The sequence below is a fragment of the Electrona antarctica genome (assembly GCF_951216825.1).
Source record: "Electrona antarctica genome assembly, chromosome: 23".
NCBI lineage: Eukaryota > Metazoa > Chordata > Actinopteri > Myctophiformes > Myctophidae > Electrona > Electrona antarctica.
Window position 1 is genome coordinate 11,476,642 of NC_136804.1, and position 23,628 is coordinate 11,500,269.

The window sequence follows — 23,628 nt, forward strand, 5'->3', positions numbered from 1 at the left end:
TAAAAGCACCTCAAAATTGTACTTAGGCCTACAGTACTTGAGTACAGTTGGAGGCCATCGATATTGTCCTTTTCTTTTTGCTGAGTTTTGCGTGATCTGCGCAAAAGGACAGTTAACCCATTTTGGGCGGGAACCCCTTTTGGTGTTTTAAACATTATGTTATAATTTAGCTATTGAAAAATAGCAGATCTACAAGCTCATAGCGCGCCACCGAGTGGCGCGCTACGAGCTTGTAGGTCTGCTATTTTTGAAAAATCGTGAAAAGGATTTAGAAGGATTTTTTACAATTTTGAGGTCAGGCCTAAATGGGTCAAATGATAAGGGACAATATCGGTGGCACCCAACTGTACTTAGTTACTTTCCAACACTGGATGCAGGCTTTTGACCGACATCTGCCCAGACGCCGCTGCCCGGCCTGTTAATCCACTTCCAGGTGCTTTCCCTCGCCCGGCCCGTTGCGTCTCGCCTCTTGGAGATTTGGAGATTGCTTTTTAGCCGATTTATCCCCGGAGGCTCGGGTTGGGGAAATCTGATTATAGGTGTGGGATCAATGGGAGAGGAGGGGTAACCCGATACTCACTCACCAGGAACCAGTGGCTGGAAAAAGTACTCAGATATTTGACTTAAGTGAAAGTATAAGTGCTGCAACGTAGATGTAGGCCTACTCCGTTACACGTGGAAGTCCTGCAATTCAAAACGTACTTGAGTAAAAGTACAAACATATCGGCATCTAAATGTACTAAAAGACTAAAAGTAAAAGTACTCATATTACAGAATGTCCCATTTCACAAGTTCAAAATGTGTGCAAAATCTTTTGAAAATAGCAGATCTACATGCTCACAATGCGTTGCGACGCATTCTGAGCTTGTAGATCTGCTATTTTCAAATGGTCGAAATGTATAGCGTTGAAGTGGTTAATGTATGTTTTTTAAACTGATGAAGTCTGGATAGCCGAAACGTCTGTTGACTTTAATTCAACATGCAAGAATAAAAACTAAAGCAGTCTTGGTGTGTGCGACCCATCACCTTTATTTCTATTATATGATTTGAACGGGTAACGCACCTTAAGTTAGAGCGCGGTGGTCACAAGAAAAGTTTTCTAATGTATGTTTTCTAATCACAATTAAAATCTACAAAGTAACTAGTAACTATAAAGCCTTCAAAAATAATTGTAGTGGAGTAAAAGTAAAAATGTTGTTGTTGAGTAGAAGTAAAAGTAAATTGGAAATACTTAAGTAACGTACAGTCACCTCAAAATTGTACTTAAGTGCAGTACTTGAGTAAATGTACTTAGTTACTTTACACCACTGCCAGGAACGCACGGCTAAGCCAGGCGGCGTTCCATTTCGACGCGCCCCGTTGAGGTCGAAGGCGTTGAGAGACGAGGCTATGCGCGTGAGCCCGAAGCGCCACAGATGGCGACACTTATCGCGATGATGACGAGGACAATGGTGGTACGAATGGTGATGATGATGAATTTTGCGTCAGGGTGTGGCTTTGTGTCCAAGGCTATTCACCATCAATCACTGTTCATGGTCACGATAAGAAACAATGAATAGCTTCCTGGAGCTGTCTGACAATGGCACCGCGACGCGCACCGCTAATCCCATACGGGAGGGGGTTTCGGTGCACACCATGTGAATTGCTGTTGGGTGAGGTGCTGGTTGGCATGCACACATATGCACGCGCGCACGCGCATACATGCACGCACGCACGCACACACACACACACACTCACACGCACACAGTCACACAGTCTCACACAAAGACGCTCGGAGATTCAATTAAAGGGCTTTGAGGAATTAGAGTGGGTTTAATTGGTTTTCTAAGTGGCCGGTTTTCAGAGATGAACAGAGCGGTATTTCAGAGCGGCTGGCTTTTAATATCGCCACTTAATGAGGCACAGCACAGACCGTCCCTCTGACAGCTCCATGGTTGATGGTGGTGATCCTGTGCATGTGTGCATTAAAGTGTGTGTGTGTGTGTGTGTGTGTGTGTGTGTGTGTGTGTGTGTGTGTGTGTGTGTGTGTGTGTGTGTGTGTGTGTGTGTGTGTGTGTGTGTGTGTGTGTGTGTGTGTGTGTGTGTGTGTGTGTGTGTGTGTGTGTGTGTGCGCGTGCGTGCGTGCGTGCGTGCGTGGCATCAAATTTAACTTGAAGTAGTAAGTAAACGCACTAAAATGTTTGCCGCGATGAGACGCGTTGTGAGCTTGTAGATTGGCAATTTTGTATTAAAGTGGTTAATGTATGTTAATTATTTATGTCTGCAAAGTACTATAGTAGCCTAACTGAAGTTTTCAAATAATTGTAACGTAGTACAATATGTTTATGTGTATGAAACGCTGCGTGCGTGCGTGCGTGGCATCAAATTTAACTTGAAGTAGTAAGTAAACGTACTAAAATGTTTGTCGCAATGAGACGCGTTGTGAGCTTGTAGATTGGCAATTTTGTATTAAAGTGGTTAATGTATGTTAATTATTTATATCTGCAAAGTACTATAGTAGCCTAACTGAAGTTTTCAAATAATTGTAACGTAGTACAATATGTTTATGTGTATGAAACGCTGTTTTGACTGTCTCTCCCAAAGGGTGCGTGCGTGCGTGCGCTCGTGCGTGCTTGCGTGCGTGCGTGCGTGTTCATAATATTATGCGTAGGGTCTGGCCTTCTCCAGAGGCACAGTACATAATGGAGTGTCTTTTTTGTGCCCCAGCGGGTTAATTGAATTTCTCTGTAATTAACATTTACAAATGCTAATCCATTCATCTTCCATGCTTTGGTGAACGCTGTCACTTGTTTATAATGCCACCCACGTCACCACGCCGAGTCCAACGCGACATCCCTGAGCGCTAAAACAGACAAAGGCTGTCCCCTCTGCTCCCATTGTGTGTGTGTTATTGAAGAAAAAACAAACAGTTTTACTTCAAATTGAATTATATTCTCATATTAAGAGTGTGCGTTCAAAAATAAACAAGTTAAGCCAATTTGGGATTTCAAAGAATAGTTAAGTAAGTTAAGTATTTTTGGTTACCAACATGGAAATATTAGATCTCCGGTTTGGATTGAATTCGGGAGACTTTGAATGCTAATCTCCACATAATTACGTTTTTCATTTCCAAAATGGACATATTTTTGTTTTATTTCGGAACAGAACGGTTTATTAGGCAATGCGTTCAGGGTGGGATTTGGAAGTGCTTGAATGTATTTCCAACAGTTATACTGTAGATGTTTAATCATGGCATTGGAATATGTATCTTGGAATTTTACTTTGGAACTCCCAAGTTCTCTGCTGTCGTGAGTCTCCGATTGCTGATGTCTTTTGGCCGACCCGTGTCAAAACACAGAAAATCCACATCAATTGGTTTTTTGTGATGGATTTTGAGTTTTGACCTTGTCTGGTTTGGAGCCGTGGCCCCCGCTAGTAAGAGCAGAACCCTCCCATCTGGCTCTGTTAAAACGACTCGGGGGCCAAGTGCTCAAAACGAAAATCCCGGAGAAGGAATTCCACTGTGCTCTGAAACAGCCCTCCTGTTCTGCTGGTGGCGTGCCCACATTCCTGTCTGCTCTCGGGACTGGGCTGGAAGCAATCAACTCAAAGTTCCAATCTGTCATCCCCGCCGTTAAACGATGACAACCTTTCTACCTCGTGCCTTTTTGTTGCTTTGCTGAAGAGTCATTTTGTTGTCTTTCTCCTACGGTGCTTGGACAGTTCCTACAGTAAATCCCTGGCTGGTGATGATGCATCACTGATGAATTCCTCTCCTGTTCTCCTTTTGACTGTTCTGTCTTCGCTCCGTCTTTGATCTCGCCGGCCTCTCTCTCTCTCTCCTTTTTTAGTTTTTAACCTCCCTCACTTTCCATTCCTTCTGTCATACTTTGTCTCTCTATGCACTGATCATTCTAAGCTGATGTTTATAAATTGTAAACCATATTGTTTATGATATGATTGATTGCATACATTATTACCAGATTGCAAAAAGGTTATATTTACGATGCTAAAAGGATAACACAAAAAGCCCTGAGGGCTCGTTTCCGTTGTAGTCAATTCATCAAGAGTCATGACATTTAAAGACATAAAATAAAATACAAGAAATCATCAACCCTATAGTGGCAATAAATGTACAGAAAACATGTTGGTCATTGGTGTCGGTTTCGAAGGAGGGTAAGGAGTCGTGCTTTTTGATGAACTGCCCACCACCAGCACCTCCACTAATGTATTTTAATATATACGTGTTGTACTTTTTTAAATATTTAACTTTTAATAATATTTAATTTCATGCTGGAAGACAATGGGGTTCAGATCGGGGCAACACACGGGTCACACATTTGGAGTCATACTGACGTCAGACAGACTGACATCATAAAGACTGACGTCGTAGATGACTGACATGGCAGGCTGGTCACGTGGGGTCCAAGATCCACGTGATTTGAGTTTTGAATTTACAATGTCGACTTCTACATTTGTTATGAATGTGATTATTATTATCGTCTGTAAAATATTGTTTCTTGCACTCTCTTTACCTCCCATGCAGTAACATCTTCAAAGGCTCGGCGGTGTGTGTGTACAACATGGCCGACATCAGGAGGGTCTTCCTGGGCCCCTACGCCCACAGAGACGGACCCAACTACCAGTGGGTGCCCTTCCAAGGCAGGGTGCCCTACCCCCGCCCTGGCACTGTGAGTCTGCCGTTAAGCAAAGAAAATAAAGTTGTCACAATGTAACAGTCTTCTATTCGCATTTTTGAACCTATATGGATGCCGTGTTTAAATCACTTACTTTTTACATTTTCAACAAATAAATACAAAAAGAAATCAAACATTTTCAAAAATAGGGACTCGATTAACCACTTGGTTAAGTAGAGTCCCTCGGGGGGATGTGTTGTGAGCTTGTAGATCTGCTATTTTCAGCAAGCAACCAAGTGTAAAATGACTTATACTGGATCTCTCGTCCACTAGCATTCTAGCATTTTAGTCTAGTTTTTATTTAGTTTCCATTTAGTTTTTGTCAGTGAAAAAAGGTAGTTGACGAACCTTTTTCGTCATAGAATTAGTCGATGAAATCAACACTTAACTATCATGTCCAAATCTTTTCCGGTTCCTTCTGCAGTGTCCCAGCAAGACGTTCGGAGGGTTCGACTCCACCAAGGACCTGCCGGACGAGGTCATCACGTTCGCCAGGGGCCACCCGGCCATGTACAACCCCGTGCACCCCACGGGGGGACGTCCCATCGTGGTGCGCACGGACGTAGGCTACCAGTTCTCTCAGTTGGTGGTGGACCGCGTGGAGGCCGAGGACGGACAGTATGACGTGATGTTCATCGGCACAGGTGACCGCAGCGTCCTGTTTATTCAGCCTGTTCTCTGGCAGCGGGGCTGCAACACTTCATCGGCTAAACAGTTGGTTCTTAAACATCTTAGCCTCGAGACCCAAAATAGAAATGTGATGTAGCATGAGGCAGCCCCAAGTACACCCCCTGTACATGAGTCATGACGCTATGTCGCAGGGACTAACCCGAATCCAACCTGAGTGCTGAGCTGAGTGCCAAGCAGAGAGGCCATTGGGTCCCATTTTATAGTCTTTGGTATGACCCGGCCCGGGGATCGAACCCTGACCTCCCAGTCTCAGTGCGGGCACACTCTAACCACAAGGCCACTGAGCTGGTAAAGTGTAGCTTGTAGATCTGTTAATTCCCCAAAAGAAATGTGGAAACATTTTCACAACACAAATCTTGTGTGAGGGTCCCCCTGTCACAAAATAATATTTTCAGATTGCGGCCAAATGCCAAACACATTGTAATTTGTGGGTCCTTGACATACATGAAAAAGATTTGAAGAACCACTGCTATAGGAAGCAAAAAAAATGTTGAGTCCATAAATGTATATTTGTGTGCCGATGTGTTGTAGACATGGGGACGGTGCTGAAGGTGGTGACCATTCCCAGAGAGAGCTGGCATGACCTGGAGGAGGTGGTTCTGGAGGAGATGACCGTCTTCAGGGTATGGAAATGGACGTATATTTACAATGTTGTAAAGAATAGAATGTGTAGTAGTAACTTGACCTGAGGTAACATGAATAACATGACCTGGAGGAGGTGATGCCATTAATTGTCTTCCGAGTTATGGACATGGACTTACGTCAGTTGTTCTATCTATACTATAGAATGTGTAGCCTAACTTACAATAAGTGAATTAATCAATCACTTAAGCCCTACATAGGCCTACTGCGTTGAATGATGAATAGCGTAAATAGTCCTACTTGAAAATCATTGCTCTAATCTAATTGAGCTTTTAGATATTTTTGCTATTTAAAAAAAGATGAAAAATATAATAAAATACCTAAAGTACGGGCGCCAGGTGGAAAGCGGTTGAAGTCAAATTGATAGTGTGGGTTAAACTCATGTCCACGAATGAAAATATACATAATATGCACAAAATGAATAAACCTGGCGTTTAATGTGGTGAATTTTGTTTCATGCAGGAGCCAACTCCCATTACCGCTATGGAGCTTTCCACCAAGCAGGTAAGAGAAACAATTACCCTGCTTTCACACATAACATTTCATCCGAACACGGTTTGAGAGAGTCCAAGAGAAACAATAAAAAACTTGAGAATGTATTTCCACCCCGCGCGCCATTCGCGGGTTTCCAAAGAGATGGAAACGCGCCCGCCGGGACTCGAACCCGCCACCTCACACATGGACCCCTTCATCCGAGGGCCAGCCGTGCAGTCCAACCTGAGTCACACAAGATCGATCAATTCTCCTAATGTGTTTTCTACTTCTCTCGGACTCTTCCAACAGCAACAGTTGTACCTCGGCTCAGCGCTGGGTGTATCCCAGATGCCTCTGCACCGCTGCGAGGTGTATGGCAAGGCGTGCGCCGAGTGTTGCCTGGCCCGGGACCCGTACTGCGCCTGGGACGGCTCAGAGTGCTCCAGATACTTCCCCACTGCCAAGAGGTATGAGCAGCTCTCTCTCTCTCTCTCTCTCTCTCTCTCCCTCTCCCTCTCCCTCTCCCTCCCTCTCCCTCTCCCTCTCCCTCTCCCTCTCCCCCTCCCTCTCTCTCTCTCTCTCGCTCTCCCTCTCCCTCTCCCTCTCCCTCTCCCTCTCTCTCTCTCATACACCAAACCGAAAATGTCATTCTTTTTTAAGTTTTTCATTTAACCGAGCAAGGTTTTGCTGAGCATGCACGCGACGCTACGCTTTTTTGCACGGACACCCAGCCTCCCATTCAAGCTGCTATTGAAACGCTGCCCGTTGCGAGTCTTAATTGCGACCGCAGTCTTCCACTGTTGGCCCGCATGGAGCTATTCCACTGGAGCAGTTGGGGTTAAGTGTTATTCAAGGGTTATTATGGTTTTTGTCTATAATATTCATTAGTTTGAGTTTTTATTTAGTTTGGTGGAGTATTTCTGTGTAGAGTTTGGGTTCGTTTTTGTTTGTTTGGTTGAATGCGTGAGTAATTGAGGAATTTACTAGATTTAGTAGCCCGATTATCAGACTGGAGGATGGTCTGGAGCCAGACTATATAGTGGAGCAGATTACTGAAACGATCGTTCACTTGATCATACAAGCACCAAATTTGGCACACAAGTGCTTCAGAACCTACTCTCTCAGAAAAGTACGTTGTCCACTTGAAAAAACAAAATGGCCACCATTTCTCAAGATGGCCGCCTTTCAAAATGGTTTTAAACAGTGTTTGAACTATAGTTTGATTGAATAATCTTATTGTGATGGCCTATACATCAAAATGTATGTTTCTGAGTATGAGAAATCCAATTCTGCATTTAGCAAATCAAAATTATTGAATATTATGATGATAAGTCAATATTCCATAAGAATCTTTCACTTGGTGGTACAAGCACCAAATTTGGCACACATGATGTCCAGGATGTATTTCTATGAAAAGCACCTTATCCAGCTGAAAATCCAAGATGGCTGCCAGTATTCAAGATGGCCGCCTCGTCAAATGCAAGAAATGTGTTAATGATCCAATCAAAATGAAAGTATTCTGACTGTAAGAACTTAATGGTGTTGGAATTGAATTCCAATATGGCCGCAAGTTTGCAAGATGCAGTTATTACGTGACTCAAAATTAGCGTTTTCGGAAGCTGTATGATCATAGATATTGTTGAAGGGCAACATCATTCGTTGATCATGCATTGAAATGCTGTGATCAAGCTCTATTGGTTTGTAATTTTGTATATAAGAGTGATGTCAAAGCACAACCAGGACACACTGGTGACATCACTGCTGTGAGACTCTGCATGGGGTTCAGTGTCGGCTTGTAGCGTAGCTGTAGTTGTGGTTTAATAACTGTTGTAGTGTACTCACTGTAGTTTGTTGTATACTTTAGTGTCCTAAATGCTAATTAGCCCCTGTATATATCTCCACTAGAAGTTTAGTTAGTTGTAGTATTGTAGTTAGATAGCCGCACCTGAATTGACAAGATGTGCCAGTGTGGGAGAGCTGAGACAAGGGTAAGGGGGCTTCAGTTACCTGGATGGTGTACAGATCGCACAGGACTTAAATGGCACTGGATGAACGGTCGGGCGAGGTGTAGGTCACCAGATGCTTGAACGTAGATCAAGGTTCAAGGTTGGACTTTATTGTTACATCTTATGTACAGGTATATAAGAGTAAAACTTATTTTTCTTTGGCTTCCTTACAATGACAATGCAGCGGCATAGATAGCATAATATTCAAACAACAAAAAACACAGCAAGCACAGCAAAACAAAGGGAAGAGTGCTAGAAAAATAGAGTGCTAGAAAAATAGTAACATATGTACATGTTTCCCTGTAGTAGCAAAGTTAGGTAAACTCGCCCCTGGTTCTTATCAGTTCGTTCATGTATCTGATTGTTTGGGGAAAGAAGCTTATTTGCAGTCTATTTCCAGTGGCTTCGAGACTGCGAAAACGTTTTCCATGTGGTAGCATCTCAAACAGTCTGCGGTTGGGATGGCTTGGGTCCCTCATAATTCCACGACGAGCTTTGCTGACACAACGATCGTCATACAGGGCTTCGATGGGGGGGGGGGGGGGGATCACATCCGCTGCACTGCACTCTTTGAATTTTTGCGTGTCCTTCACCAGGATCATTCTGAATTTCAGCTGCTCTCTTAGTGGAACACTGGCGTTTCAGTTGCTAAACATTTGCCCGACAATTTTGGTGATACTTTGTACTGTTTTGCCTCAATGTATCCTCACTGCCACCTCCATCATCCAATCTGGATGAGTCTAACATGATGGGCAACAGGTGTATTGCCTGAAATACGGGGAGACTTCAACTCCTCTTTCGTATCTGTTTGACACTTCCTCTAATCAGTTTTAGTAGCGGAACATCTTGTGTTAAAGGCCGAGGGATATATCCTTTTACCACCCAACCGTACAAAACATCAAAGCACATTGAAATATGGGATGCATCTAGGTTCAAGCATCTGGTGCCCTACACCTAGCCCGACCATTCATCCAGTGCAAGTCCTGTGCGATCTGTACACCATCCAGGTAACTGAATCCCTGTTACCCTTGTCTCAGCTCTCCCACGCTGACACATCCTGTCAATTCAGGTGCGGCTATCAACTACAATGCTACAACTAACTAAACATCTATTTGAGATATACAGTATACAGGGGCTTATTAGATAGCATTTAGGACACTAAAGTATACTACAAACTACAGTGAGTATACGACTACAACAGTTAGTAAACCACAACTACAGCTACGTTACAAGCCGACACTGAACACCATGCGGAGTCTCACAGCAGTGATGTCACCAGTGTGTCCTGGTTGTGCTTTGACATCACTCTTATATACAAAATTACAAACCAATAGAGCTTGATCACAGAATTTCAATGAATGGTGATGTTGCCCTTCAACAATATCTGTGATCAGACAGCTTCCGAAAATGCAAATTTGGAGTTGCGTAATAGCCCCCATCTTGAAAACTGGCGGCCATATTGGAATTAAATTGACACCATCAGAATACATTCATTTTGATGTTTGGATCAATGTGTGGATCACACATTTCTGTTCACTAAAGTTCTACTTATTAATTTGACGAGGTGGCCATCTTGAAAACTGGTCGGCCAGCTTGGATTTTCAGATGGAAAACATACTTTTCCTAGAAAGTACATCCTGGACATCAATTGTGCCAAATCTGGTGCTTGTACCACCACATGAAGGATTATTATGGAATATGGACTTAATCTGCCCCACTTTATCGTTTAATTCCCATTGTATCATCATAATATTAAATAATTTGGATGTTCTAAATGCAGAATTGGATTTCTCATACTCAGAAACATATATTTTGATGTATAGGCCATCAAAATAGGATTTTATAGCTCAATATAACTCAAACACTGTTTAAAACCACCTCGAATGGTGGCCATCTTGAAAAATGGTGTCCATTTTGTTTTTTCAAGTGGACAACGTACTTTTCTGAGAGAGTAGGTTCCGAAGCACTTGTGTGCCAATTTTGGTGCTTGTATGATCAAGTGAACGATTCTTATGATATATTGACTTAATCTGCTCCACTAATAGATTTAGTTTATGGTCCTTAATTCTTAGTCCATCTCTCTAGTTTATTATTGAATTATTTGATATGTTGCTCGACACATTTTAGTTACGTCAGCTTTTGCATTTTGCTGTTTATATGCAGTTAATTTTTTGGTAACAAAAAGGGAAAGATTGTTGTTATTGTAGTTTGTCGTCAAAATACATGTCTCGCTTTTTAGTTTTAGTTTGAGTCTCAGTCAACTGTGACAACCCTGCTCAGCGGCAGTTGTGGAGGCATAGGGAAAGTGTTGCTCGTCGACCTTTCCCTCAATCCCAGAGTTTCCCATGGTTTCAGGGACAGTCTCTGACCTTTAACCTTTAGGCTTATATACTGTCCCAGCTGGACATCCTGTGTATATCCAGCCTATGCACATAGACCGGTGGTTTTCAACCAGTGGTCCGGGGACCACCAGTGGTCCTTCATGGGGTTCCAGGTGGTCCCCACATAAATGATAGAGAGTTTGTAACCAAATGGACCCTTATTTTGATCTTTAACTCTTGAGAGCGTGAAATGAAACCAAATGGACCCTTACGGGTCCATTTGGTTTATTTTTTTTTATTTTTTTATTTTTTTCTCACAAAATCGTACATTTGGGGTCTGAGAGGCTAAGTCTCATCAAATGGTGGTCTGTGGCTCAAATTCTGAATAAATAATGGGCCTTGATATGAAACGGGTTGAAAACCACTGACAGACTACACAACAAAAACCAAAACAAACATCTAAACATGCCAGTTAGTCTACAAAGAAAACTACACCAACACCAGTTCAAAAATACAGTAATCGTGCACGAACCAAAGGCTCGCCGACATGAGCTGAGAGTGGTTGCTGCTGCATTCCATGAAGAGGTAAATACAGACGTAGAACCAGAGGCAGAGAGAGAGGGCTGTGATCACTTCACGCAATGGCCGACAAGTGCACAAAGTATTATACATTTGAAAACGTGTTAAACAGCCTGAATAATGAGTACTTTCTACTTACATTTTGAATTCCAGGCTTTTACTTCTAACAGTATTTAGAGTATTTTACATTGCAGTGTTGATACTTAAGTAAAATTTTGAGTACTTTTTTCCACCTCTGCACGCACGCACGCGCGCACGCACGCACGCACACGCACAAGCCAAATTATAGCCAACAGGAGCTGTCTGACCACTTCACCCTACAACCGGGAGGTTTGAACAAACACACCCTCAAATTACACTGCTGCATCCAGCGGGATTAGACCTGACCACACGCACGCACGCACGCACGCACGCACGCACGCACGCACGCACACACTAACACACACTAACACACACACACACACACACACACACACACACACACACACACACACACACACACACACACACACACACACACACACACACACACACACACAGTCACACACACACACACACACACAGTCACACAGTCACACACACACAGTCACAGTCTCACACACACACACACACACACACACACACACACACACTCACACCCACACACACACAGGTTTGCATTACTATACTTGTGAGGACATCAACCTTTTAGGACAGCATTGAAATAGACGCGGGCTACATGCTCACACTGGATGTTTTTTAAGCGTGTAGATCAGCATTTTCTCTGGTATTTTCCATTGCCACGCAACTAAGTTAAAAGTAAGGAAAATTCTAACCCAAACCCCACCTCCTTAAACCTAACCTATAGTTTAGAATCCGAACCATTAACCCTAGTCTTTTCCTAATTGTAAATCCAGCTCTAAGATCATTTCTCTTGCAAGGACCATGAAAATTATTGTCCTCACACTGTCCATTTCTCAAATTCTTCTGTACATGTGGGAACGTTTGGCCCGCACAAGTATGGTAATACACGCACGCACGAATGCACGCACGCACCCATGCACGCACCCATGCACGCACTCACGCACACACCCATGCACGCACTCACTCACACACCCTTCATTTCACTCATCCAGAACTTCTCACACCAACATGAAGTAGGCCGGTGGGTGTAGTGGTGCAGGGCAGGGTTACACCCCATGGTTAGGGCCGGGTTTGGGCCTCGCTCTGCCCCACTCTGCACTCCAAATATCACTGCTGTCGGCCACAAAACTCACATCTCCAATAATTCAACTTCATGTTCTTTTTCGTGAATGAATGTTTTTGGAACGATAGAGGAACAGTTCTGGGGACATACAAGGTTTCAACCCGACAGCCACGATATTTCCCCCCGAATGAGAACCAGACACTCGCCCTCTCGCACGTGCTCAGACAGCCAAGAAAGACAGGAATGTTAGGCCAGGAAATCTACAAATGAGACCCCATGATTGTGTTTGTAGTGTGTGTGTGGGTGTGTGTGTGTGGGGGGGGGGGGGGGGGGGTGTTGATAGACAGAGAACGATTGTAGGTTTCTTTACGTCCATAATTTGTGTGCACTATAGAAAGAGGAAGCGCTGAGCCTGCACACACACACACACACACACACACACACACACACACACGCACACATGCACGCACCATCCATCCATCCATCCATCCATCAATTTCATGAAATAATGTATATCATCACTGCCGGGCGTAAACTTTGCACAGTATTAGGATCCAAAACGGCCACCTTTCAGGAAATGGAAAAGGTAACCTGTGGTGTTCCAGTGAATCCAAACCTACAGTAGTTGCTTCTTTTCTGTTGGCTACATGTCCATAAGAACCCACAGACAGACTTGACCACCTTCAGTCTGGCATCCCTATCCTTCGGCATGTCATTATAGGTGAGAATTGAAAATATCAAAACATCATTTTTCTTTTGGAAATAGCCCAACGGCAGCGATGCAACTCATTATTGTTTGGCTACGTTTGCACTATAAAGGCATAACAAAAGGAATTGATTAAAGGTATATTCAGTGATTTCACTTAATTCAACTATCACTTATTTTTTCTTATTTTTTGGATAATCCTCCCTACTATAAAGTGTGCTGACCATATAAGGAGTTCCTCCCTGTCCCCAGTGAGCCCCTGGGGTCAAAAAACCCTAGTTTCGGTTTGGGCTTTGGGTGGCAAAGCTTTCATCCAATCAGGATGAGAGGTGCCTTCGTCCAATCATGATCGAGTGTGGCTGGCATTGGTGCGCGTGCTGTTGGTCTGTTGTACTTCCCCCACTGTAGAGCGTGTGCATGTGCACATCTTGTTACCGGGTGGACCGTTTTTTTTTCCAAATCACCCAAATCACTGAATGCTCCTTTAATGAAGAAACATAATATATTGTTTGTATACAGACTAGGGGCAGTATTATGCGTGTCCAGGTGTTATTACTTAACTTAAGACCTGGAGGCGTGATCAATGCCATTTGGCTATTCTGAGTGGCCAAACAGCATTGACCACGCCTCCAGGTCTTAAGTTAAGTCATAAGACCTGGTACTTAAGACACGCATAATACTGCCCTAGAGATGCAATGTTTCTACCCGGCAACAGTGACGATATGATGGTGAACTAGCTGGGAGAACGCAGTGGTGGAAAAATATGCTACTCAACTATTGTGCTTAAGTGAAAGTATCAATACTGCAAATGTAGAGATACCCAGCTGTCTGGCATTCAACATGTAATTGAGTAAAAGCACAAAAGTATTTGCATCAAAATTCTTAAAAGGACCAAAAGTAAAAGTAGCCTACTCATTATGCGGAATGTTCCATTCCACAAGTTAGGCCTATATATTAAAATAAATCTTTTGAACATAGCAGATCTACAAACCCACTCAATGTTGTGAGTGAGCTTGTGGATCGTACATTTTCAAATGGCCGAAATATATATCGGGCTGAAGTGGTTAATAATAATAATCAAAATCTACAAAGTAACCAGCAACTCAAAGTTTTCAAATAATTGTAGTGGAGTGAAAAACTAAAAAGTATAGGCTACAATAGTTGCCTCTCAGATGTAGTGAGTTGATGTAGAAGTAAAAACAAGTATTGAAAGTTGGAAATGCTCAGCAGTAAAGTAAAAGTACCTCCTTACTTTGAATAAATGCACTTAGTATATATACTTTCCACCAGAGCCAACATAGCATGGCAGTAAAACACACTGTGACACGGGGGCCTTTTCATGTCCTAAAAGCACGCGGAGGGGAAGCCGTTTTACGACGTCATTTTCAAAAGCGTAACAATACCGTACGTGTTTCATAATAACAGCGGTGGACGAGGCACAGTGTTTCATTGAGCTGCAGGTTTATGTTTCTTGCGTCCTCCTGCCAGGGTTTTCTTCTTCTTCTTCTTTTTCTCTTTTGGTCATTTGTGACCAGATTTGACTGAGAGACTGCCATCGCGCACATTACAGCTTTTCACCAGAGGAGAAAAACTTTTTTTTTTCCAAAATGAGTTAATAGCACAGGCAGACTCTTCACATACTAGAGCATGTCTGAAATAAGTGTCAGAGCTGAAATCGGCATGTAAATATGAAATAAATGCCCAAACATGTAGCTAGGTGTAATGTTAGAGACCACAAAAGGGGTGACTGTGGATCAGGAGGTAGAGCAGGTCGTCCAATGATCCATGGGTCGGCGGTTCGAATCCCGGCTCCTCCTGTCTACATGTCGAAGTGTCCTTGGGCAAGACACTGAACCCCAAATTGCTCCCGATGTGCTGGTTGGTACCTTGCATGGCTTCCGCCGCAATCGGTGTATGAATGGGTGAATGTAATGCACAATCTATGTAAAGCGCCTTGGATAAAGGCGCTATATAAATGCACCATTTACCATTTTACCATTTACAAAAGTGAACCTTTCAAGCCTGTTTTCTCAACTTGTTGTTTTCTGCAAGACATTACTCTATAAGCCATATCTCCAAAACTGGTGGGTCAAACTGAACAATCAATATGTCCATTTGAAGCTATGATTCCCTGCTTTCATAGGACATGAAAAAACGAAAATTCCAAAAAATCCAATGGCAGTCTCTCAGTCAAATTTAGTCACATTTATTCACCCGCTGTGGTCTCAACAGTGGACTGATGGCTGAGTAAACACTCACTGTTCTGAGTTGTACGTACACACACGCACACGCACACACACACACACACACACACACACACACACACACACACACACACACACACACACACACACACACACACACACACACACAGACACAGACACAGACACACACACAGACAGACACTGTACACACACACACACACACACACACACACACACACACACACACACACACACACACACACACACACACACACACACACACACACACACACACACACACACACACACACTTCATCACAGATGATTCACAATGGCTCCGAACTTGCAGGTTTACTGTTAGCTAACAGTGCTCCCCAGTGGGCAAAAAGGAAATTGCACACGGACCTATTGTGTGTGTGTGTGTGTGTGTGTGTGTGTGTGTGTGTGTGTGTGTGTGTGTGTGTGTGTGTGTGTGTGTGTGTGTGTGTGTGTGTGTGTGTGTGTGTGTGTGTGTGTGTGTGTGTGTGTGTGTGTGTGTGTGTGTGTGTGTGTGTGTGTGTGTGTGTGTGTGTTAGAAGTGTATAATTGTACTATCCCTACATGTTTTGATGAATTGAAAATGGTGGACCCTGTTGTAAACAAGTGTAATGCTTTATCATGGTGTCATCCACAGTAACCGTTTTTGTATTGACTTGTATCACTGTAGGCGAAAACTCTCAAAAGGTTGTGAACTTGTGTGGTCCTGTGTATTCAATTCATCAAAGACATGAGACTTACATACTATCGATTTGAGACTCTTTTAAAACATGCCTAAAAACTATTTTATTTCTAGGTCTTTTCGCGTTGAATTGTTGTGCAACCACTGTCAGCATAATATCCTTTTGTGCATCACATCTCCCATATATGCTGTTGCACGCATTTTAAGTCCATCCAGGTTAAAATGAAAAGCATTATGATTAGTGTACGAAAACATATATTAGTGTATACAATTATATTATACTACAAACACTGTGTTCTCTCTACAGGCGAACCAGACGACAAGACATCAGGAACGGAGACCCTCTGTCCCAGTGCTCAGACCTGCAGCATCATGGTACACACACACACACTCATGCACTCTCTCTCTATCTCTCTCGCACGCACTAAACCAGGGGTGGGCAACTTTGACGATGGAGAGGGCCACTATATTTCCACACTCACTCCCTAGGGCCATATATTACTGTCGTAGCAAAAATAGCCGATCTACAAGCTCAAAACGCGTCGCGCTGCGACGCGTTTTGAGCTTGTAGATCGGCAATTTTTGCTAAATTCGAATTGAAATCTTGAATTTTTGCTATTTTTGAATTGGAATCCTGAAAATTAACATTTTTATGTCATTTCAAATGCCTTTAATTATGCTTGTTTTGAGCATTGAGCTACTAATTTAGACTGAAGTAATTACAGTGAGTCATGTTTTGCTTGTCGTAGCCAATATTATATCAGTATTCTGACATTAACCTGAGGGCCACATTAAGTGAAGGTGGGGGCCGCATGTGGCCCCCGGGCCGCCAGTTGCCCAGCCCTGCACTAAACCATTTTGTTATTAAAATCTTTACTATAACCCAACCACAAACCTCACACTTCTCCTAGTTGTTTCCTAGTGAAGTAGATGTGGCTAAGCATAATATTTTCCCAGAGTTGTTATTATTAATTATTTTAAATGGGGAGCATGCTGCATGCGTTTCTGTGCTGGAAACGGCCAGCAGCGTGACGAGGTGTGTGTGTGTTTGTGTGTAGATGACATGGACGGTATGGTGGGCAGTGTGGAGGATCGCAGCGTGTACGGTGTGGAGAACAGCAGCATGTTTCTGGAGTGCAGTCCAAAGTCCCAGCGGGCCGTCATCTACTGGCAGCTGCAGAGGCACGGCGACGAGCGCAAGCACGAGGTGAGCGCACACTCACGTGCACATAGAGCACGCTCACGTGCACGTAGAGTACTCTTACAACCTGTGCGTTCGGGAGTCCCCACATGATATTGGGGGGGGGGGGGGGATTCTACAAAATGTCTTCTAAAGTTTTCTGAAAAACCTATGTTTCTATGTCAGTGGTTCTCAATATTTCATGTCAAGGACCCCAAAAATTATATGTAATTGGCCGCCGACCCCATCTGAAAATATGTTGTTCCAGGTATCTCCCCAGAAGCAAACATTTGAGTTAAAATACTATGAAAAAAACTGGTCAAACATTGGTCAAATTGTCAAATAATATATTAGGCAAAAATTGTGAAGGCTTTGTGAGCTTGTAGATCGGCTATTTGCACAAAATGTATCTGTAACGCCTCAACTCCTAGAATTCGAAATGCTTATCAGGGTGGGGGTTCCCCTGTTCAAATATGATTATTATCAGGGTGGGGGTTCCCCTGTTCAAATAGGATTATTATCAGGGTGGGGGTTCCCCTGTTCAAATAGGATTATTATCAAGGTGGGGGTTCCCCTGTTCAAATAGGATTATTATCAGGGTGGGGGTTCCCCTGTTCAAATAGGATTATTATCAGGGTGGGGGTTCCCCTGTTCAAATAGGATTATTATCAAGGTGGGGGTTCCCCTGTTCAAATAGGATTATTATCAGGGTGGGGGTTCCCCTGTTCAAATAGGATTATTATCAGGGTGGGGGTTCCCCTGTTCAAATAGGATTATTATCAGGGTGGGGGTTCCCCTGTTCAAATAGGATTATTATCAAGGTGGGGGTTCCCCTGTTCAAATAGGATTATTATCAGGGTGGGGGTTCCCCTGTTCAAATAGGATTATTATCAGGGTGGGGGTTCCCCTGTTCAAATAGGATTATTATCAAGGTGGGGGTTCCCCTGTTCAAATAGGATTATTATCAGGGTGGGGGTTCCCCTGTTCAAATAGGATTATTATCAGGGTGGGGGTTCCCCTGTTCAAATAAGATTATTATCAGGGTGGGGGTTCCCCTGTTCAAATAGGATTATTATCAGGGTGGGGGTTCCCCTGTTCAAATAGGATTATTATCAGGGTGGGGGTTCCCCTGTTCAAATATGATTATTATCATTATAATGATAATATTATTATTATCATTATTCTTACTCCTATCATATTAAATATGCCACGTCATTGGTTCTCAACCTTCCTAGGCCGTGACCGCCCAAAACACGCACACACACAGACACGCGCACGCACACACGCCACACGCACACACATTCCTATCTGCGCAGATCTATTTCACACTGCTTCACATTAATTAGACAAACATCCTCTCAGTGCTGACGCCTTTCCTCTACCGTTATCATCTACTGACCCATGATGACCCATAACCTTTGAACTTTAGCATTGTGCGCCCTAAAGAGGGAGGGTGATGTTTAGATTCACCTTTGACCCTTGACCTCTGTGATTCCCATTACCTCAGGTGTTTTTTTGTCAGAAATGAAAGGTCATGAAATGTAAGCGACCTAGTTTTTTTATGTTTTTGTCTTTTGTTTCTCTCTCTCTCTCTCTCTCTCTCTCTCTCTCTCTCTCTCTCTCTCTCTCTCTCTCTCCCTCTCTCTTTCTCTCTCCCTCCCTCTCTCTCTCTCTCTCTCTCTCTCTCTCCCTCTCTCTCTCTCTCTCCCTCTCCCTCTCCCTCTCCCTCTCCCTCTCCCTCTCTCTCTCTCTCTCCCTCTCCCTCTCCCTCTCCCTCTCCCTCTCTCTCTCTCTCTCTCTCCCCCTCTCTCTCTCTCTCTCCCCCCCTCTCTCTCTCTCTCTCTCTCCCTTTCTCCCTCTCTCTCTCTCTCTCTCTCTCTCTCTCTCTCTCTCTCTCTCAGATAAAGCTAGATGAGCGGCTGGTCTGCACGGACCAGGGTCTGTTGATCCGCAGCCTGACTCCTTCGGACTCGGGCGTGTACCACTGCCACGCCGTGGAGCACGGCTTCATCCAGCCCCTGCTGCGCCTCAGCCTCCAGGTCATCCCCACGCAGCGGCTGGGCGACATCCTGCCCATCAATGCCGCGGTCGCGGGCGCCGCGGTGGGCCACATGGCCAAACACAGGATGTGGTACCGCGACTTCCTCACCCTGCTCGACCACCCGGACCTCAACAGCGTGGAGGAGTTCTGCGACCGCGTCTGGCGGAAAGAGCGCAAGCCGAAGAGGCCGAAGGCTCCCGGCGGCAACAAGCCGGACTCCGGTCCCGACTCCACCCCGAGGACGAAAACCCCGGCGCCGAATGCCCAGAGGCAACAGGGCGGCCCGCCGCCGAGCAGCCCGAGGCTTCAGGCTGCGGCGCAGGCCGCAGAGGGGACACCGCGGAGCGCCCAGAAGGCTCAGCCCAGTGTAGGCACGGCGAGCGGACAGGCCCCTAAGAATAACCAGAGGGCCCAGAGCGGCCAGAAGGGAGTGGGAGGCTCCCAGCCGGCGGCGCGGGCAAACCCCCAACAGGCCGCCAAGTGGAAACGGATGCAGGACAACAAGAAGGGCCGTAACCGGAGGACCCACGAGCTCCAAAGACCACCGCGCAGTGTCTGACCGCGTCTGAGCACAGAGGCGCACTCGTGCAACCAGAACACACACACACGCACACGCGCACACACAAACACACACACACACACACACACACACACACACACACACACACACACACACACACACACACACACACACACACACACACACACAAACAGGACAAATTCTCGCACACACTTATACATCCAGTAGATTGATATACATATACTATGTGTACACCCATTTAATATTAACCCTGTCCGTAACTGCAGTCCCAACGAACAACAGTATTAAACTCTGTTATTCTAGATAGAAAGTCTTAAAGGCTCGCTCACGGTGGGCAATATGAACCAAACACTTACACGCATACACATGCACGCACACACACATGCGCGTGCACGCACGCACGCACGCACGCACGCACGCACGCACGCACGCTCACACGCACACACACACACAACCATTGAACAGGACAGCGTTGTCTGACAAAACTAGAAGGCATTGTGTAAACATGTGAGCCTGTGAGGACATGGCTGCTTGTTCAGGACGGTTCCTGTATATAAGCTACTTCAGTATGGGACTGGGACTTCAACGGAGGCGTTCACGATCAAGTGAGGATCAGTGAATAATATATCTGTTCCATATACATTATAACGTGCACTCGTTACACTGATGGACTCGTTAACACGGGAGGAGGACATTTAATGGAGACTTTTATCCATACGTGGACATTCACCGCAAATGCGCGCCCTCGAGCCGGATGGATTAGAAAAACTGTTATTTTGCAATGAACAGCTCATTAAGAGGTCCTTTTGTCTGTCGAGTGAAACCGAAGCGAGCCAGCACAATTTTTCAGAGCGGCAGAACTGTGCGTTATTGGTTCACAGTCTGAAAGCGTCACCAGGAGTTCTTTGTGGGCGTATATGAAAGGCTCAAGCTTTTACTGCAAGAGCTCAGCCGACGGAGCTGGAGGTTTGGTTCGTGTTGCGATCTGCATCAGCACTGCTCGTGTCCTTTGTGGAGATCAACACGAGGGTTAACATGCAAAAACTGCAAAGTCATGCCCTGGTGCAGCCAAAATGCATCGTCATCGTGACCCTTGGCCATGACCAGCCAAGGCAGGGATATGCATGACAACGTTGTTGATCTATGTTCATAACTTCAATAAGCTATTTCTTGACAGTTATTTTATGGAATTCTAGAGTTTTTTTTGTTTTTTTTCTATCTAAAAGTAAAAAAGAGAATCATTATTTACTTCTTCCATAAACACCACTGCTTCTTTTTGGGGCAAATGTGCAAGCAACATAGTTGATCGATTGCCATTATCCCACACGGATCCTGTCTTAAGTTATTTTTGTTAACTTTTTCCTGGGATTCATAGACACTGGACATGAATTCCAGTCGTGGGCGATGATGCTGAAACTCCAGTTGTTTTGTGTACATATATACAACAAGCGTAACTCTTTGTGTATGTACATATATACAGTACAAGAACACCACTTATTATTTATTGCTCATTGTTTTGTGAAAGGGTTGCATTTATTTTTGATATAATGGTATTTTTGGCTCATCAATATTGGAGAAATAGTAGCAGTAACAAAAACAAAAAAGAAAAAAAAAACACTTTGATGGACCAACTTGGTGAGTTTGTCATCTCTTTGATCATCTCTTGTTTTGTAGGATGCGTATGTTGACAAGGAATTATGTTTAGACGCTCGAGTACAAGGATTTATGTCATTAACTGTATCGCAAGGTGCATTCACACCGGATGTTTAGACGCTCGAGTACAAGGATTTATGTCATTAACTGTATCGCAAGGTGCATTCACACCGGATGCGCCGTCAACCTTTTTGAAGCGGCATGACTCAGTCTTAAAGGAGCATTCAGTGATTTGAGTGATTTGGAAAACCACCCAGTCCGCCCCGGTAACAAAATGTGCACATGCACACGCTCTACAGTGGGGGGAAGTGCAACAGCATGTGCACCAAGGCCCGCCCCCACACATGATTGGAGAAAGGCCCCTCTCATCCTGATTGGATGAAGGCTTTGCCACCCGCCACCAAAACTGAAACTAGGGTTTTTTGACCCCAGGGGCTCACTGGGGACAGGGAGGAACTCCTTATATGGTCAGCACACTCTATAGTAGGGAGGATTATCCAAAACAAATAAAAAAATAAAGTGATATTTGAATGAAGCGAAATCACTGAATATACCTTTAAGTCGATGGAAAGCACTACATTAAGACATCTTCTTGCTTTTATGCCTAGAAGCCCAGGGCAGGAGGTTAAAAAAAAAAGGAGAAAGAAATAGGTTTTTGCTAGAGAGAGTGTGTGTGTTTGCATGTGGGGCAGAGAATGGAGATATCGCTTCAAGCTAAAATGTAGCGTCCGGTGTGAACGCACCACAGCGAAGTGATTATCGTCTGTCGGGTGGAAACCTCACATGTCCAAAACTGTTTCAAATTCAAAAGTAGCAAAAGTAGGAGATCGACAAGCTCAAAATACCTCGATATGTGCCACTTTTTTCGAGCTTGTGGATCTGCTACTTTTGATGCTTTTATTTGACGCTGATTTTGATGATCAAGTAAGGCGTTCATTTAAGAAAAAAGAAAAAAACTAATTTAGAGATAGGAGGTTTCTGCCCGACAACAGTGTTATTTTTCATCGTTCCCCGTGTGAATGCACCTTCAGGGCTAATTCAGCCTATACTTTGTCGAACACGTCAACACATTTCTCAGTTTCAAATACAAGTGTTTTTGTCCTACAATGTGGCTGCTCGATGAAGTATAAATTCAGTAATGCTGAACTTATACTCTTTTCAGATTCCGGCGTCGCTTCCTGAAAATAGCTGACCGACAAGCTCACAAGCTTCGTCGAGCAGCTATTTCCAGCAAACGACACATCGTACAACAAAGTATAAATCAGGCTCAAGTCTCCTCCGAGACCCTGAACAATGATAAGCACAATTTTCTCATTTTGCTGCGTTTGCAGAGAATTCTCTCTTCTTTTGTGTTTTCATGACGGGTTATTTAATTCACTAGTCGTAGTCCCACCATCCCCAAACACCTCCCAACATGTCATTCATTCATACAATAACCATTATATGTAAGATAATGCCCCCAAAAACTGAAAAACGTTAGCTGTGAATCTCTCTCTCTTTCTGTATGAAATAGTGCGGAACAATGTTTAAAACTAGTCTGAGCAGAGGAGGTGTTATACTGCATGTGAATGCTACCTACAGTTAAGTGCATCTTTTTTCTAATGTCTCTTTAAAAGTGATTTTTGTGTCAGAGAGGTGACGTTCCCTAAAACCAAGGTGTGAATTACTTTTGTCCTCTTTGCCAAATCAAGGATACCGACCGCCCGGCTTTCCCCGATACTCTGACCCAAAACTTTTTACTCCACAATGTCACATGTCCCGTCCCTCTCTCTGTCTCCCCCGTCCCCTTATTATAATACAGGACTTGAGTGATGTGACAATGCAATAACAATGACAGCAGGACGTGTATCCACTGAAATCTGACAGTGTTGTTGGTTGGTTGACTCATAGATCTTCCAGATCTCCCTTCTTGTCTTGGGAGTTCTTTGCTGACTGGGCAGGTGCTGCCACCTGCTGTAACGCCACACTTCTTTCTGGCATGCATTCAAATTGTCTAAAATAAAACATTTCC

General features: G+C 44.1%; 1 protein-coding gene across 1 annotated transcript in view; it reads left to right on the plus strand.

Annotated features, from left to right (window-relative positions):
• The window catches only part of sema3aa (sema domain, immunoglobulin domain (Ig), short basic domain, secreted, (semaphorin) 3Aa), a gene marked incomplete at its 3' end in the record, with an annotated part of 120,271 nt that extends 100,289 nt beyond the window's left edge, over nt 1-19,982 (plus strand). The window contains exons 10-17 of the mRNA XM_079494542.1: nt 4,526-4,670; nt 5,101-5,320; nt 5,898-5,989; nt 6,471-6,512; nt 6,792-6,949; nt 16,510-16,577; nt 17,261-17,409; nt 19,284-19,982. Coding sequence (XP_079350668.1) covers nt 4,526-4,670; nt 5,101-5,320; nt 5,898-5,989; nt 6,471-6,512; nt 6,792-6,949; nt 16,510-16,577; nt 17,261-17,409; nt 19,284-19,982 — 1,573 coding nt within the window. The remainder of the gene's footprint in view (nt 1-4,525; nt 4,671-5,100; nt 5,321-5,897; nt 5,990-6,470; nt 6,513-6,791; nt 6,950-16,509; nt 16,578-17,260; nt 17,410-19,283) is intronic.
• Between the last annotated feature and the right edge of the window lie 3,646 nt (nt 19,983-23,628).